Here is an 18,130-nt window from a genome sequence, read left to right as displayed (position 1 = left end):
CTCTCTACCGCAATAAGGAGGAACCCAGCAGGGACGCATGTCTGAGGTTCCTACACTTGACGCCCTCCTCACCCCGGCTGCTCTTAAGATCCAGCCCGTTAAAAATCTGAACCGGGCCAGAGACGAGATGAAACTGGTGCATGTGTAAAAGATAACACACCGGAATTTAATTTTTTTTTTCCAGCATCTCTGACTCAAGGGAAGGTCAGAGAAAGTCTTTTCTGTAATAATGCAAACATCCACTCCACGCACTCTTTACTCTGTTAAACTAATTGCGCTGCGGTGTCTGAGGAGCCGCTGAATTCACTGCTGGAAGTCGGAACAGCGATGACAAATGCACCGCCCGCTATCAAAATATTTCCAAAAACCATCTCACAGGATGAAATCTGCATAAACCATTGGTTAGTTTTACATATCCTCCTCCTAATGGCACGAATCTGATTTATGCGAAAAATGATGAAGAGAAAGTGAATGTGAGCATCCGGGCTGATCACTGAGAGCTTGGAGTGTGCGTTCCTTGAACACATCGCGGCCATTAGTTAAACCGTACGGGAGAACACGGAGCTGTGGTGCAGCGTTTGTTACGGTCACTGCTGCTGCTAATCCCTCCTACGTGGAGAAGCTGAGGCTCCTCGAGCAAGTACCTAAGCGGTGCTCGCTTACCGTATGTTTAAATGCGTGGATTAAGTGCGCGGAACGAACTTTTTAACTTCCCCCGAAATTAAACACGAAAAACAGGTCCAGCTGCCAAATATCGTGCAAGAACGACAGCCGTCAGTGACGCAAGTTGCACCAAAAGCCCTTTATTTCCATTATTCTGCAAAAGAATATCGTAGGGTATATTGCAGCAGCACTTTCTGCACTGTCACCTATTACCTCTCCTCTTTCCTCCCTTTATTTATTCATCACACACTCGTTCATTCAAGTCAAAAACTCATTGTTTTCCTCTTTACGACCACATAACAAAGCTCCGTGACCGGCGGCCGCTTCGGTTGTTGTTGACGGGGTTTAAATTGGGGTGAAAACCTTGTGGCTGTCGAGCAACAGCCGTCAGATGCTCCTCCTCCTCCTCCTCCTCCTCCTCCTCCTCCTCCTCCTCCCACCATCCTCCCGTGGGGTTGTGCGGTGGTGTTGTTGTATTATATCACAGCGTAGTAGCGGTGCGAAGCTGTCCGCGCTGAATAGTAATTTCCTGCTGACTCAGCGCAGCGCGAGCAGCAGCAGCAGCAGCGCGTCCATACAGCAGTTCTGTCGGGGGCCCCGTTAAAAGCCGAGGAAAAGGCAGACTGATTGGGAAGCACTGGATGGTGTGTGTGCGCGTGTGTGTGTGTGTGTGGGTGTGCACGTGTGTGCGTGCGTTTTCTGATGTAGCAGCGGCGGTAGCCTTTAAGATCACGCAACAGTATGCAGCTTTACAGCCCCGAAGGCAAAGTAATCTCAAGGCTTCTCCGTGCTCTCTGAAGTTAACGGGCGGACCACCCGCCACCCCCCCCACTCCCACCCCCCCACCGAGCTGCACAGTTGCACAGCGATGAACCTTGAAGAGCGGCGTACGTTAGGGTTAGGATTTGAACGGCAGAATTATAATCTGGCCGCGGTTGCTACACGCTAAGAGCGGGGTCGGGTAATCCATCAATAATGGCCTTTAATGAAATGAGCATAAAGGGAGAACAACTGAGCTCGGGAAGGAGAGGTGCTCCGGGAGCTGCGTTGTCTTGACAACAGCCTTTCATCCAGGAAGGATTAACGGAATTTTGCGAAGGGATTACATCGTCTCCAAGTGGTGGCGACACATTCCTAAACTTTTCTTTTTTTTTTATGTGATTAAAGCGTGCACATGTTCTTCATAGGATAACAGGTGGTACACACAGGCCATCACACACACACACACACACACACACACACACACACACACACACACACACACAGCGTGATGATGAGAAGTGCTTACTCACTGCATTAAAGGAGAGCGGCGAGAGTCACACATTAGGACACGCACGCATCCTTCCTCCTTTGAATATTTTATTTCCTGCTGCTACATTAGAGTGAAAAATCACGTTTGACAGGAAGAATCGCGATGGGGATTTTTGTTTGTTTATGTGGCGGATCAGGACACACACACACACACACACACACACACACAGGCGTCCATGTTCCCACGCTCTTCCCCAGAGCTGTGGGCATCTCCGGGCTGGTCTTCCCCCGGCCTCCTTCTGCTTCTGGGTAGAAGTCACGGAGGACACTAATAATACATTATGTGTTGGTCGCCTCTTTGCGTATGTGTGCGTGCATGTGTGTGTGTGTGTGAGGCTGGGTTCCTCCATATGCTTTGCTCCCACACACACTGTGGGACAGCCACACGGGGACGGCTCGCCGTCCAGCCCTCGCACGGGGCTCTCTCTCCTGCTGCACTGCGCTTAATGCTACACAAATTACCCACATAAACATTTTTAGCGTGCGGGCGCCATATGCATCCTTAAAAATAGTTCCCCCTCAGCCAGAAGCTGCTTCGTCGTGATTCCGGGCGTATCCACGCGCGCACGCGCTCAGGTACTTCGTCCAGCATCTCGGTGAGATATCGTCAAGCGGCAGCCAAGAGGACGCACCCAAAACGCCCACGCGCGTCCTCTCGTACGCACACACACACACACACACACACACAAACACAGCGAGCGGGTGCGACCTGGCTGTTGGCTGTAGCGATGGCAGAGCCACCTGTTTCCCTCCGCCTCCCCGCTGTCCTCCCCCCTCCTTTAATCCGATGCCTCCTCTCGGGTTTAGAGGCGTTGCGGCTGACCTTTGACCTCTGCTCTCTTTCAGGTGCTGCTGAGTCAGGTGCATCGGCTGCGAGCTCTGGACCTGCTCGGCCGGTTTCTGGACCTGGGACCCTGGGCCGTCAGCCTGGTGGGTTCTGCTCTGCTTCAGCTGCTATTTGACGCTGCGTTTCCATGGATACCAGTGTTCCTCTGATAATCAGAATGAAGCTGCCTCGTGTAAAGCGCTTCAATCAGATCAGACTCAGCCGATGAGAAAGGAGGCTTCAGTCAGATCTTGGGGGCTGAAGTAAACGTCTGAATAATCTGATCTTCTAACAATCGTGTAAACATTTGATGTGCTGGTTTCTGTCCGTGGGGGGAATAAATCCGTTCTGTCTGAGCTTGTTGCCTCCACGTGGGCTAAAAACCAGGTGATGAGTTTCCAGGAGAAACAGAAACACTGGGAATCCAAGAATCCAGCTACGTTGAACATGCAGAGACATCTTGGTCATCTTCTTCTTACTGAATCAATTCAGGACTAGTTCATTTAGTTACATTAAAATTTTGTTCCTCTGGCAACTATTCTGTGATTGGTCAACAAATTGGACGTGGGTGTGGTTAACAGGGGAAAAACGGGAATGCTAGCGGAGATGCTAATAATCTCTCCTGGGTAGAGATGGGTGCGTGGCAACATGCTGAATAAACGGTGCGACACGACCGGTCGACACCTGAGAATAGTAAGAAACGTGCTTAGAACACGTAACACATGTGGCCTCCTCCCCCCAGAGCTCAGCACTTGGATGTCTCTCGTGAAGTATAAATGACCTAGCCAGAACAAACTTTCTTTCCTTGTTCCCGCAGCCCTAGGAGCGAGAACAAATTTATTGCTTCTCGCGGAGTACGTAACAAGCTTTATACTTAATAGATCAAAAGTAGCGAGCTGAGAAACCAGGGGTTATGGATTCTTCACGCAGACCATAGTTCTTGGTGCGGAAAGTAATTGTTTAAAACTCATAAAAAATTTCAGTTTTTTGTGACAGCTGCTGTCATCTCCTTTTATTGAATCGATTCGGTGTTGATTGTAGAGTTTGGGGGAAGACGTTTCGTCGCTCATACGGGTAACTTCTTCAGTTCCAAGAGGCTGGTGGGAGGTGGTTGAGGTTTAAATAGGAAACTCTGTGCGTGAAAACCCATCAGAAACTTGCTTGATTTGTTTCTGTAAGAACCAGAAACTGCTGGATACTTAGCTGTCGTTAAAGGACTGTCGCGCCTAAACCTTCACAGACATTCAGTGTTGTTATTTCACTAAAAATCAATTATAGTAGTGGACGTTTTGGGGAATGTGAACATGTGTTTCACATCAGATGAGATCATTTTATTCATTGCTCATGGGAACAGTTCAGATGGTGTAAGAACCAGATTCATGTTCATCGTATCAAGCTGTTATGAAATGTTACAGTTTATTTTCTTTAACAAAATATCAAGCGTTGATTTCATCATGTCATCAGTCATAGTCCACTTTAGTAGCATTTCAGTCTCCATGTCTTTCAGTGACAGCTGAAATGTCCAAAGTCACAGTGGTGGACGTGTTCAGAGCTCAGGTGTGTTCTGGCCGTCGTCACATTCAGCTGCGCGGCCTGGCACATAACTGCAATGTCAAAACCTGCTTTGTAAACCTCCCCCTTTATGTGTGTGTGTGTTTGCAGGCCTTGTCCGTGGGGATCTTCCCCTACGTGTTGAAGCTGCTCCAGAGCTCGGCCAGAGAGCTGCGGCCGCTGCTGGTTTTCATTTGGGCTAAAATCCTCGCCGTGGACAGCGTAAGTAGCTGAACGTGTGATAAGAACTTTAAATTCAGAGCCGCACGTTTGCTGTGAGTCTGAAGAATAAAAAACCATCGGAGCTCGGAGGAGAGAGGCACAGAAAGGGTGATGAGACGACTGACGTGCTCGGCAGCAAATTTAGTTTGATGCGTTGGGTTATTATCACCCCGGTCTAAACCATAACCTGGGAAATCAGGAAGTGATTGAAGCAGCGGCAGCAACACCAAGGACAGCAAGCAGTCAAGTCCAGCCTCAACAAGAACAAAACCCATCTGCATTTACTTCAGGTGTGAGTTAGGAGCTCATCAGGTAGCTACGGGAGAGTGTTAGGGCCACTCATCAGAAATAAAACAAAAAAAATGAGAGGAAGTAGATATTTTTTTCATGATGCATTTCAAGAACCAAGTCAAAATACAAACCAGCTGTACCAGCTGTACTCATGGAGAACGTGAGAACGTACTTGGCAGGATGGATAAACTGTGTTCGCTCCACAGGGAGTGGCCATGAGTAGTGGTTGTGTTTTGCGGAGACCTGACTCGGTACGACTTCCCAGACCACAGTGCGTCTGTGTCCGGCTTCGTGACTCTATGGGTGGACAGGGACACGCTCCTGAGCCTGTTTGGAGTTTAGGTCCCTCCATCAGTGGACAAGGCAACAGTGTGTGACGGTATCCAGGCCACTGTTGACATGGAGCAGTCCAATATAATATATCAGCAATATAACGGAAAAAATAATTGCAATACAAATTTATATTAATTATTAATTAGGCTCCACGGAGTACTGGCAGGGCTATATGCATAAAGTATCGCTGGTCTCAACTTTATTCTCAAAATTTCAACTTTTTCCTTGATATTTTATTTCAACTTTATTCTTGCATCATGATGAAAAAAAAAAACTCCTCTCATTTTTATTTGATTTTTTTTTGGTCTGGCCCTAATACTCTTCCGTACGTAGCTTTCTGAGCAGCTGAGGTGTTAATTAATAAGAGGAAAACACACTTCTAGGATATTCATGTAAAATAGATACTTTATAAAGTGTGACTCAGTGCGTTTACATGCATGTAAAAAAAAAAACTAATTATTGCCTTAATCGGACTCTAGCAGGAGAACATAAGTGCATGTAAACACGTTACTCTGACTAAAATCGGAGTTCTCTTTATCCAATTAAGACACCCAGATTATGCGATTGGTTTTCTCTGCCATGTATACGCCTTAATAGGACTATAACAGGACAACACTGTGGTTGTTGTTTGAAACTGACTGAACGACTCTTGTTTATTATGTGACGTATTAGGTCAACCTGAAAACGGGTCGTATTAACGTGGTATTAACCCACTGAAAAGACACATGTCGCCACCTAGTGTGGAGGAGGAGAACATGTTCACGTCAGTTATCTGATTTTCTCTGTTGCGTGTTAACTGGGACAAGGACTGTAGTCAGAAAGTTTTGAGCATAGCTGAAGTGATTCGAGTTACCTCTAAAAATAAAAATATTTTAATGTCTGACTGCAGAGCATCGATGTGTTCATCACTTTGGTGAAGGTGGAACTTATTTAAGTACTGGCAGGTAGTCTGCAGATACTCCGGGATCAATAACTTCTTATCACATGATGTTTCAGTTTTAGTGTTATATTTTTATCATGCACCAGACCCCGAAAAGAAATGAAAGCGTACCTGTGTAAATGTAGATACTATATTATTACTGACATGTGGCAGAGTGGGAGCAGAGCACAGAGTGGTGCTTTAATCTGCAATGTACTTGTCAGTGTATTATATTTAACTACATTTATTTATTTGCCTTGACGTTAACATACTCAAAGACTTTTACTTTCCAGTCAGGTCGTGGTACAGCAGACTAAAAACACAAATACTCAAGCAGTTTGTGCCTTAATATATTTAGACTGTTGCATGTGTTTAATTTCCGTTCCTTCCTCTGCTTTAATTATAACATTTAGCATCAGTTTTCAGTTCAAAGTTTAGAGCAGGGGTGTCAAACATACAACCCGCGGACCAAATCCAGCCGACTAGAGCGTCCAGTCTGGTCCGTGGGATGAATTTGCAAACATTAGGCAACTGCTGTTCCTAATCTTTCCACTAGAGTTTGCGCTGTTTTAGTCGCAAACATAACATAACACTGAGACACGGACCTAAACTGTAATGTGAAAAGGATAATTTATTAAACATTTTCATAATGTTCTTCTTTGCACTAAAACAAAGGAAACAAATCTAGCGTTGACCTTATTCGTAGGTTGATGTGCTTTTGTGTTACTGGTCCTGCTTGACATCAAATTAGGTTGTACCAATAAGACACTTCCTGTTTAGAGGGTCTACGATGGGAGAAATGGTCAAGTATCAGTGAATCTGTCCTCTGTGTCTGCAGTCATGTCAAGCCGACCTGGTGAAAGACAACGGACACAAGTACTTCCTGTCGGTGTTGGCTGACAGTTACATGCCGGTGAGTGTTTTCCTTTTTTTTTTTTTGTGATTCTGTCCTCATCAAAGGTCTCCAGATGGAAGATTTCAACGTTTCTCTCTGTGTTTCAGGCTGAGCATCGGACCATGGCTGTCTTCATCTTGGCTGTTATCGTCAACAGCTACACCACAGGACAGGTACACACACACACATATACACACATACATGTACGGCCATCTTTGTGAGGACACTCATTGGGATAATGCACCCTAACCATCTGAATTAAATGCCTAACCCTAAACTAATTGTAACCTTTACCCCAAAACTGAGTTTTAATCTTCAAAACAGCCAAAAAGTGAGGACTGGCCATAATGTCTTAACTTAAATTGGTTCTCAGAAAGATAGATATACGAGCACACACGCAGCCTTTCTTGTGAGGGCGGTACCTCCCCAGAAAAGCTGGAGAGTCGGGCAACACTTTGCAAGCTCAAACCTTTGTGTATTTCCAGAAGATAGCGGTTACGTGGCAACTTTGCCACCAAACCTCACCTCTGCAGTCTCGCTTCCGTCCCAGCCAACCCCTGTGGTGACACTCAATCACCGCGAGTGTCACTTCGGCCCTGCCCCCGGCCTCCGGTGTTAAATCCCAGAAGCCCTTCGTGTTGTCTGACGTTCATCAAGACGTCCGAGGGTTGATGCAGCCCGTCATTTCACGGGCTGCTTGCTCCTCGACGCGCAATTCTGGCAAAGAAATATTCATTTCCTTCCTCCTGCTTCTCTCTGCAGTTATTTTTCTGTCTAGTTGTGAATTTTATTTGACTCATTCGTTTCTCTTGCGATTTTCTTTCCTTCCTCCCACTCATACTACCTTTCCCTCTCTGTCTCGACATTACAGTACATAAATGTGACAAATCAGAAAAGCTATATGTGCTCTCTGGCTCAGAAACAGCCATTCTTCTTCCATATCACTGTGTACTTAATGCCCCCACCTCTCACAGGTCTGTGTAAATAATAGATGAACCTGAACACTACAGAGGCTCACTGCCTGCTCCACATCTCCATTATTTATCCCTCTTATTTCCAACAACAGCACTCATTACTGCGGTATCGTTGTTGCGAACATGTCACAGTGCGCTGGTATCTTAATATCCCAGCTCTCTGGGTTTTTAGCTGGGAGGTTTGATCAGAGCCGAGGCAGCTCTGGAAGAGGGATCTGACGCACATGAGGGTGAGGAGGGTGAGGAGGGTGAGGCACAGTGCTGCTGCTGACAAAGGAAAAGGATCTGTTCTCAGTTTGTTAGAAATGAAGGCAGTGTCTCTGCACTCCCATTAGCTGCTTTTCATTCGGGCATGTGGTGCTTTGCTAAAGACGATGAGCATCTTGGGCAGTGACGTCATCAGACGGCTGAGCCGTGTAAAAGAAATAAGGCATTTACTAAAATTTAATTTGACCAAAAATCAGACTCTGAAACTTAATTCTGCGTGTTAGTCCTCCCTTTATTTAAGTATGTTTTAGTTTAAAGTTTAATCTTTTTTTTTTTAGACAAAACACACAGTTAAAAGCCAAACGATGTAGTTTAGAGCCAGCTCTTTGGGTCGGGACTCAGCTGTCCACCTACTCATGAAGGGCAACTCTTACTCTTTTAAAGACGCCGACCTCCTCTGTCTGGGTTCACCCAACACTTCGACGTTGCCATCAGCCTGTTGATCACGGTGGTACCAACCCTAGTTGTGGAGGGTGTAAACATTTTGTTGAACTCTGGGTAATATGCTTTCATTGGTCGGTTGAGACTAATTTGACTTTGTCCACCATGTTTTTTCCTCCTAATAAAAGGTTAGGGTTAGGGTTTCTTAAAGTTAGGGTTTCTTAAGGTTAAGGTTAAATGAAAGCATGTGTCAATTTTGTCTATTTGATGCTGTAGCTATGGCAATGGTGCAGACCCCCCTTGACGTGCACCCCCCCAGAAATGTAACTATGTGTTGCAGACCGCAAGAGCTGTGATTGGTCCGCCTCAGTTGTGGCGTGTTTTCGGTTTCTCAAGCTTCTTAATCATCGCAACAGTTTTCAGATTGATTGTTTTGCATCATTAATGATGGAACATGTTAGGGAAATGTTAACTGGGGAGTTTTGGAGATACAAACATTTGTTTGACTCGTTTTGGGCCAAAAGATTTCGCCCAAAGTTTCCCATTGTCGCCATTAAAGCCGCCATTGTTGAAAGTGAAGCAGGAAGTAGAAGCAAAATTGAACCCGTTTGGCAAAAAACACACAACAACTTGCTGGATGTCATTAACATTAATGGCCTCTGATCTCCACGTTGCTGCTAATCTCTTACTTTGTATTGTCACCTTTAACGTACAGTGGTGTTGTCGGACTAAGTTCTTGTCAAAATGTGAGTCTGGCAACACTCTGCATCAATTGTGAAGTCCTCCAACCAATCAGATCCATTTTGTTGTAAACAAATTCACCTCCACGATGCTCAGATGACGTGTACGACGGCTTCTCCTCTTCTGTCCATCACCACATAAGTCAGTCAGAGACGATTTGTTTGCTCTGGCAGATCTTTGCTGAGAACAGTCGGTTCCCAAAGGGCAGGGGATTTGTCCTGCTTCCAAACTAGTGTTGTACAGGGTTACATGAAGAGGGAGACCAGTAGAGGTGCTTTGGTCTGTATTGCCGTCCAAGGAACAACTCAGTCACATAAAAGTGTGATTTCTCAGGCAGCATTCAGCCCTAAAACAGTAAATATAAAGAGCTGTTGTTCTGGATTGATATAGATTTAAACATATTCCTAATAAATGGGCTTTGAGTGCACATTAATTTGACTGTGTGAGCCGCTGCAGCGGGAGCATTTCCAACCAGCGGTTTATTAGACTTTGCTTTATTGTTGTAGATTAACACACTTTTTTTTTTCTTTACATTTCATAAAGTCGAATGTCCTTTTCTGTCAGTTAAAGCGCTGCGGCTGAAACGCAAAGGCAGCTGAAAACAAGAGAGGAGAGAGAGTTTTTGTTGTGAGAGATGTTTTTTAAAGGGATATTTGAATAAAGCAACCAACGTGGCTTTGAAACTGTGTGAAACCTTCATGCACCAATTACCCTGAGAAAAAAAAAAATCGAAAAGGCCTGATTGGGTTCAAAGGATCGAGTCGTACTCCTGCAGAGATCATAGTGGTTTTTGTCCATCACGCAGCGTGAGGTCACAGGTTAGTGGCGATTAATCGGCTAATGAGCTTAGACCTCTGTGCTGCTCTGTAGGATTAGACTGATTTACGGTTCAGATATTCTCCTGTTATTAGATTTAAAGCGGCAGGTCGAAGTTAAGCACTAGACAAGTCCACTTCTAATACAAATGATCACACCTCAGAGAACTTATTGTCTTATATTCATATGATTAGCTGATGCGTCTCCTTTTTAACACCTCTCCCCACCAGGAGGCCTGTCTTCAAGGTAACCTCATAGCCAACTGCCTGGAGCAGCTGTCAGACCCCCACCCTCTGCTCCGCCAGTGGGTGGCCATTTGCCTGGGCCGCATCTGGCAGAACTTTGACCCGGCGCGTTGGTGCGGCGTTCGGGACAGCGCCCACGAGAAGCTGTACACCCTGCTGTCGGACCCCATCCCCGAGGTGAGAGGTGAAACGCCACGGATCAGGTAGAACTGAGAGATGAGGGTGAGGAGGTGAGGAGGTGAGGGCTGCCCTGCAGAAAGGGGCAAATTATCTGGTCATTAGTTTAAAAATGAACCCTACAAAGCACCATTTACATTCCAGTTAACATGGTTTTAAGAGAAAATGTAATGATCCGTGTTAAAAACAGGCAGACACTTTGGACTCTTAGATTGGATAAAGGTCTGGTCTTTATTCCAAAATAAGCAGGTGACCTATTGAAAGACTTTAAATAGCGGTTCAGAGTTTCCCTCTGAATTTTAAGCGCAGTCGCCCCCTCTAATACTAGCAAAGTTTGACCTGAAGTTTGACCTGAAGTTCCCCCAAGAAAACACAAGGAACATCTGTCTCCAGCAGCAACTTCCTCCTCATCGTGGACACACAGCTGCTTTGGTCAAAGGGTTTAACCTGCCGTCTGCAGACACATCTGGGTCGCTCATAGAGCCACAGCTTCACTTTTTTGTTATTTTTGCATTGGGAAATTTGAGAGTTTGTGTTTTATTTTTGGATCACTGTAGTGAAATTACACTTTTAGTTGTGTGTGTGTGTGTGAGTTTCATTCATAAAGCAGATTTAGAAACAACTAACAGTGACCGACAAAAAACAAACTTTGTTGCCATTAAAAAAAGCGGCTCTCAAATCTAAATTCAAAGCCAGAGAATAAAAAACCAGGCAGTGTGTTGGGCCACGATCTCCGCCTCGTGCTTCAGCCTCGTCCTAGAGACACCCAGAGGTCAGCGAACCCGAGTGACTTTAATGGGATTTGTGGTCGCAGGAGATCAGAAAGATGATTCGTGAGCAAAGTCTTACGGCAAATCCTAAAACATACTGGGGCACAGTGAAGCGAGGCCAGTGCGTTGGGAAGTGTGTACTCTCTTGTATTTCTTGTTGAAAGACAAACTGCAGCGTTCTGAACCTATGTGAGCATGAGAGGGAGGGCAGCACGATACCAGGATATGAAATGAAAACATGTGGAACCCTTCCAAAATCATTAGGAGACAAAAAGACTTAACAGATAAGAGATGGAAGAAATTGTCACGGTCTGATATCACACATTTCTGATATTTAGTGCCCATGTAAACTGCTTATGTTGATGAAATGTTAAACGTCTTCGGTACAGGAAGTCTGAAGTGGCGGAAGCACAACTTTGGGTGCGTTCCCTTTCCCTAGTGGAGATGGAAGTAAGAGGAGCTCAGATATGTGACTAAGCAGAGAATTTAATTATATTTAAGCACAAGTCAGAGGGGACAGCATCAAGATGACACTTGACAAGTTATAGTTCTCTGCGCGGTGTGTACACAGACTGGGACAAAGTCACTTCAGTCTCACTGGAGAAGAACAAATGTTTACTGAGAATAGTGTCCAGAAGGTGTGAACAGACAGGATCTTATTACTTCTCTTCACTTGGTTCAATCCAAGGTCTGTTTTTTAAAATTACAATATAGACTTGAATAAGCACATGTTGGTGGGTTTGATTGAATTAATTAGAATTAACTGAAAGAACTGAACAACATTAAATTGTCCAGCTGTTCCACTTATACATTCCAGTCATAAAGGCCTTGTGCTTTACTTTACTTTCAAATCACAGTGCTGTTATTTTTTATTTTTTTTACTTTCCAGGTTTTTGTAGAATAAATTACAATGTGTTCATCTGAACATTTTAATTGGGAGTGGAGTGAACCATATCAAAGTAACATCTGTGTTCTTTAGCACCACTAAAGCCGAATCCCAAGATTAAAAAGCTGTGCTCGTGCATCCTGATGTCCTTAAAAATGTGTTCTGCTGCCACGACAAACCGATAAAGCAAATATTTATTCTGGTGCTGTCATTTGGCTCAGTTTCTGAAACTTGTCCCTGAAGGAAATTTCCTTCGGGGCGATGGGAGGTTTTGATTAAACATCCAGCGAAGCAGGTAGAGAAGGCAACAAAAAGCAGTTTCACCGACGCATTCAGCAGTGGTACTTTCCGGGTTTTCTTTCTGAAGTAGTAAGGGGAGGATAAACTGTAATGATCTCTAATTGCTTTCATCTACTGGCCTCATAATATATTCCAACTTTTTTGTTTGGCAAGCAATTATTTTAGTTTCGAGGCAAACTGCCAAACACTGATTCCGGTAAAAAACAGAGCTGTTCTCTCATTAGTGGGGATTCAACCACATCGGAAACCTTCCACCTCACTGAAAGCAGCAGGAGAGGAACTTTAAAGTGTGTCATGTGTGCGTTTGTTGCAGGTGAGGTGCGCGGCCGTCTTTGCTTTGGGCACATTTGTGGGAAACTCCGCCGAGAGGACGGACCACTCCACCACCATCGACCACAATGTGGCCATGATGCTGGCCCAGCTCATCAACGACGGCAGCCCCGTGGTCCGCAAGGTCAGCGCAACACAAAACAGACGCACACATCAAATGTGTACTGCCGGTGATGTTATTGACATTAAGCCCGTTGAGGAGTTTTATTGACTTCTGCTCTGCAATTCCAGGAAGACCGCTATAAAACTGTTGCAGTTGAGATGTTAAGATAAAGTAAAAAGACGGTATTCAGTTCACCAGGGGAGGCTTATTATTTATTTAGCCTATTTAAAGGCCAAGGACCCCAAACCTCTACCTCCTATATGTGTTCTATATTAAACTCAACCTAGTGCTGTTTATAAATATACATTATTATTATCATTTTGCATTAATCAATCCCTTATCCCTTTACTAAAAAATGTTGGATTCATGTTCATGTGCATTTAAAGAAAGTTTCATTTTTAGGGGAAATTAAAATAAAATATATAACAAATGTCTAATCAACCAAAGATTTTGTGAACCCCCCCCTGCAGTACCTCCATGGGGTTGTTGAAGACCTGTGATATAGACCAAACACATTTCAGCCCCCTGGAACTAGCTTGACGTGCACTACAGCGCTCTAGAGGATGTTAGCTTCACATAAAAAACAGAAGCTGTTGTACTTAGCCGGCTAAGCTAATCACTTCTTGGAATGGAAAAAACATTTGAGAGCATTTTACATTTTAAAGTCATTAGTCAATCATCCGAGCACCGCGGTGTTGAAATTCTTTATGCCTACCATCGAAGAGCCGAGATGTTTAGGGTCTGCAGCAATTTTCTCTGTATTGGTGGAAACGCGCCTCGTAATGAAATCCACATGGAGCCTCACCAGACTCATTCTGATTTCATACTTTGCATTGAGTTGTTAAAATATTTCTGCACATGCATACAAGATCAAAGACATCCTGTCAGGATGCGGGAGAGAAAATCAGAACTGAACGTTTTTTAAATAGCCTCAAATCCTGACAAGGTTAAAGTGTTGCAGGGAAAAACCCTTCAAGCAGAAGGAAGCAGCGGGAAAGGAAATTTTCAGATACAAGTTGTTGTGAGTGGATAGGAAAGAATTACACAAACAGAGATATACTTGAATAATACAGTATGTAACTAAGGCAGATTAAACCAACCAAAACAAGCCTATAAGTTATCGTTTGTGTTTGTTCTTTAATGTTATATATAAAATTTGAATCTTATGTTTGTTGTTCAAGCGATATCTCGCAAAATTCCAGTTGGCATGAAAACGTATTTTTCAAAATCAAAACTACTGAATGATCACGAATGTGTTTTAATATTGAACAGGAACTGGTAGTGGCACTGAGTCACCTGGTGGTCCAGTATGAAAGCAACTTCTGTACCGTTGCCCTCCAGTTCATAGAAGAAGAGAAGAACTATACAGTACCGTCACCAGCCAACACTGCAGGTATGTGCTGGAGGATCGAGCTGGTTACTTACTCAACAAGAAATTTGTTCTTTTTCTTGAACACCTTGAGAATTTCACTCTGTCCAGGTCATTTATACTTTATACGTTCAATCAGCATGCACCCACACACAGTATGCTGATCTCTACCAAACAGAGATTAGCGAATATTAGCATCTGGTTGCTCACAGAGTGGTGACTAGCATTTCTGCTTTTCCACATTAACCACAAACACCCCAGTTTCTGAATAGTCGTCGGACATCCTCCCATAATCGATGACTCTCCATACCTGTCCCACATTTATATGTCAAAGGTATCAGATTTCTTTTACGAAAGAGGTCCATTGGTTGCATGCTGGAATTCTACAGGCTTGATCCAACTCCACATGCAACAGGTTCATAAAACATACTGTGATTCACTTCTGCCCAGATGTAGCTCATAGATGCACAATTTCCAGAATTGCTCCGGGTTTTGGAGTATTGTGGATTGCAAGCAAACAAGAGAAGATCATCTGCGTATTGTGCACTCTCGTACAGTAAATTCCTTCAAATTATGCCCTCAGCTGTGTCACTTTGTCATTTAACATTTCCATGGTTCTGACCTGATCTGTGTCCTTTGTTTACATTCAGAGTCTGGTAACTTGACTCCGGTGAGGGACAGCCCGGCCGTCCCGCGGCTGCGATCGGTCAACTCCTACACTAACATCCGAGCTGCTACTACCGCGCGCAACCTGAACAAAAGCCTGCAAAACCTCAACCTCAATGAAGAAGGTAGGAGGCTTGATCATCTGTATTCTGTAACGTATTTAGTCTTCAGTATAAATCCTTCATCCTGTAGAAACAGCAGTTAAAGATATAACGCTAGAGAGCACTTCATGCTAATGGGTTGAACAGTAGCAACGTTCAAAATAGATGTTAAATAGTTAAGATAAAGGTTTTTATTGGCTGTTGCTTCATATTGACCTCTTCCATTGTCCAGTGCCTCTTGACAAATTACTAGTGCTAAATGTTACTGTACAATTGTAAGTGCTTCAGGTTTTGATTTGAGCAATGACAAATAATTAGGGGAGCATAGCATAGCATAGCATAGCATAATGAATTGCAGCCTTTCAGGCATGGCTAGAATGTCAGTATCTTTCCAAACTACACTAGCCTGTGCCTCTAGAGTACTTTAAACAACTGTCCTTTAAAAGATCAGAGCTTCATCAAGTTCCTTGTAAATATTTCATAACTGGTTCTTCTACCTTCCTCCTGATGTGTTATATCACCACTGCCTCACACTCACACCCGGTCCCACAAAAACTGTTTCATTTTATTATTTTGGTTTACAACAAGGATTTGGGCAACAAACAGTTCTAACAGTGAGTTCATTATTTATTCATATCTTTACCAAAAAACAACTAGACAGCTGAGCTCCTCAGTCTCAGCTCGGCCCGACTGTTGGTGATACAGGGAGCTGTCCTTGGTGCTGAACTGTAACTCTGAGAGCTGTAACAGAAGGTGGTTTTTCCATCTGTCGCCGTAGATAAATCCTTTTCTCACTGAGCTGTTGTAGTATTTTATGTTGCTTCACTGTAGACACGGAAGAACTCTAAAACAATGAGCATTTACTACACAAAAAATTTGTGTTTTAATTAGGGCTGTCAAGAAATCGGAATGTTTTGTCGTGATTAATTTCGACTTTTGACGCGAGTTACTCACAGCGTTTTATATCTGGGAATTTGAAAGGGATATATTTCTCTTACCAACATGGGGGTGGACATGTTGTGTGCTTCATGCAAATATATATTATTAATATTGCATTACAATGACAAATACTGTTCAGACTGTACTGAAAATTAACCTCAAAGGTGTGTCTTTATGCAGTCTGGTCTTGCTGTGGTGAGCAGGAGGACGAGACTGTCTACATTTTGGCCCTTTTTATGCTACGGGCAGTGTTGTTATATCAGGTGGTTTCATGTCCAGTTGGGTGGTTTTGAATTTTTCCATGAGAGGCAACCACCACTTCTCTTATTTACTCTCTGGCACCAGGAGTTTTACCGTCATAACCAGTCGTACCAGGAGTTCTCACACAGTCCACCCTCTTCAAGAATAAATATATAAAGAAGATATATTAGAACAAACGTGAATGTCTGGCAAACACCAGCTACAAAGTGTATTACTGTTGTAAAATTATTACTACAATAACCACCCATTTCACTTCAGATTCTGCTTCATATGTAAAACTATAGCCTCGTCAAAATAACAAATTTTTAATTTCTAGTTACAAAAGGGAGTTGTGTTAACGCGTCATCAACTTGTTATCAGCCTTAGTTTTAATTAAGGATGGCGCAACCAAACACCTAGAACACACCTTGTGACTATATTAAGTCCAATAAATGGGGCTGTCAAAGATAATGTAGTGTTGTGAGGGCAGCCATGTCGCCAGAAGCTTCAGCAGGCGGAAAAAAAATCCGTTCTCCACAGAAATGTTGTTGTTCTTGTCATTCAACGATTTAAACTCCACATCCCTCTCTGAAGTGCTCTTCTCCTTGACTTTGTCTCTATGAAACCTTTCTCAGCATTCAGTGTTTGTTGTTCTTTCTTTCTTTCTTTCTTTCTTTTTTTCTTTCTTTCTTTCTCCTACGACCACCTCACAAAACATCCACATAAAATTATTTCCAAATTCTGTCTGATTGACCTCATTCATTCTGCATTTCCAAAAATGTGTGGATCTACCTGATACCAATCTTGTGATCAGGACGTTCCTACGTTTAATAGACAAAATGCAAAAGTGATCTGACAGTTCTTTATGATTTTTGTATTTTCGTTAAATTAATCTGTTACTTCCTGTTATACAAAAAAAAAAAACCTGCAGAAGTGTTTTCTTTGTTTTCACCAAGTGTGCGTCTGTTTCACTGAGAGGATTTTTTTTATCATTGTTTTTTGGGTCTGAGTCAGTGCGCTTGTTATCCACTTCCACTGATTCCTGCTGGGCGATCATGACCTTGGACATGGCAAAAAAAAAACAGAAACGGTCCTTAGAGCTGGCGTGTTGGGACTGAAACTGAGTCTTTGTTGTCAAGCACAGAGCAGCCGTCGCTTGTCCTCAAACATGACGGCGTATTTTCAGTTTATATCCGTAAAACTTTAGCCTGGTCTGACAAGACTCATTTCAGATTTCAGATAGTGTCTGATGACGCACCATTTGGATTTCAGTATGATGCATGTTTCCACTGATATGGAGGAAATAATACCTCTGGATGTAATTGAATAGTCCTACAATCCGTCAAAGTCATTGACTTTCTCAAAGTTCATTCTGACCAGGTCATTTAGTGCAGAAGTCCTCATGGAGATACCTCTTTTCACCAATTATTAGCTATGTGTGTGTCTTTGTATCATACAGCTTCTCATATTTTTATTACCGCCTCGACCAGCTGATCCCAAACGATCCATAACACAAGGGCGAGAATGACAATATTTCTGCTTTTCCAATTTCTGACCAATCTCAGAGTAGTTGTCGGACCACACGAGGCTGCGAGACAAGGATGAGGCCACAGAACACATTTCTCTGTCCTTTGCACAGTTTGTCACAAGCTTTAGTCTTACATACTTCACTGTGTGAAAGGTACAAATCATTTGAGTGGCACCGCGGATTCAGAATCAGTTCCCAACGGAGAGATTCCATACAAATTTTCCTCCGCAAATGTGTGTGGGTGGGGACATTTCTTTGGCTTCTAGGATAGTAAAACTATTTTATG

The 18,130-nt window shown here is 43.6% G+C and overlaps 1 protein-coding gene across 3 annotated transcripts in view; it reads left to right on the top strand.

Annotated features, from left to right (window-relative positions):
- The window catches only part of rptor (regulatory associated protein of MTOR, complex 1), a 177,767-nt gene that overhangs the window by 110,583 nt on the left and 49,054 nt on the right, over nt 1-18,130 (top strand). For all 3 annotated transcript variants that reach the window (XM_047578359.1, XM_047578358.1, XM_047578356.1), the window contains exons 13-20: nt 2,821-2,904; nt 4,463-4,573; nt 6,955-7,029; nt 7,119-7,184; nt 10,421-10,612; nt 12,882-13,022; nt 14,274-14,394; nt 15,021-15,161. In XM_047578359.1, coding sequence (XP_047434315.1) covers nt 2,821-2,904; nt 4,463-4,573; nt 6,955-7,029; nt 7,119-7,184; nt 10,421-10,612; nt 12,882-13,022; nt 14,274-14,394; nt 15,021-15,161 — 931 coding nt within the window. The remainder of the gene's footprint in view (nt 1-2,820; nt 2,905-4,462; nt 4,574-6,954; nt 7,030-7,118; nt 7,185-10,420; nt 10,613-12,881; nt 13,023-14,273; nt 14,395-15,020; nt 15,162-18,130) is intronic.

This window comes from Mugil cephalus, chromosome 2 (genome assembly GCF_022458985.1).
Source record: "Mugil cephalus isolate CIBA_MC_2020 chromosome 2, CIBA_Mcephalus_1.1, whole genome shotgun sequence".
Classification (NCBI taxonomy): domain Eukaryota; kingdom Metazoa; phylum Chordata; class Actinopteri; order Mugiliformes; family Mugilidae; genus Mugil; species Mugil cephalus.
This window is presented reverse-complemented; position numbering and strand designations above follow the sequence as displayed.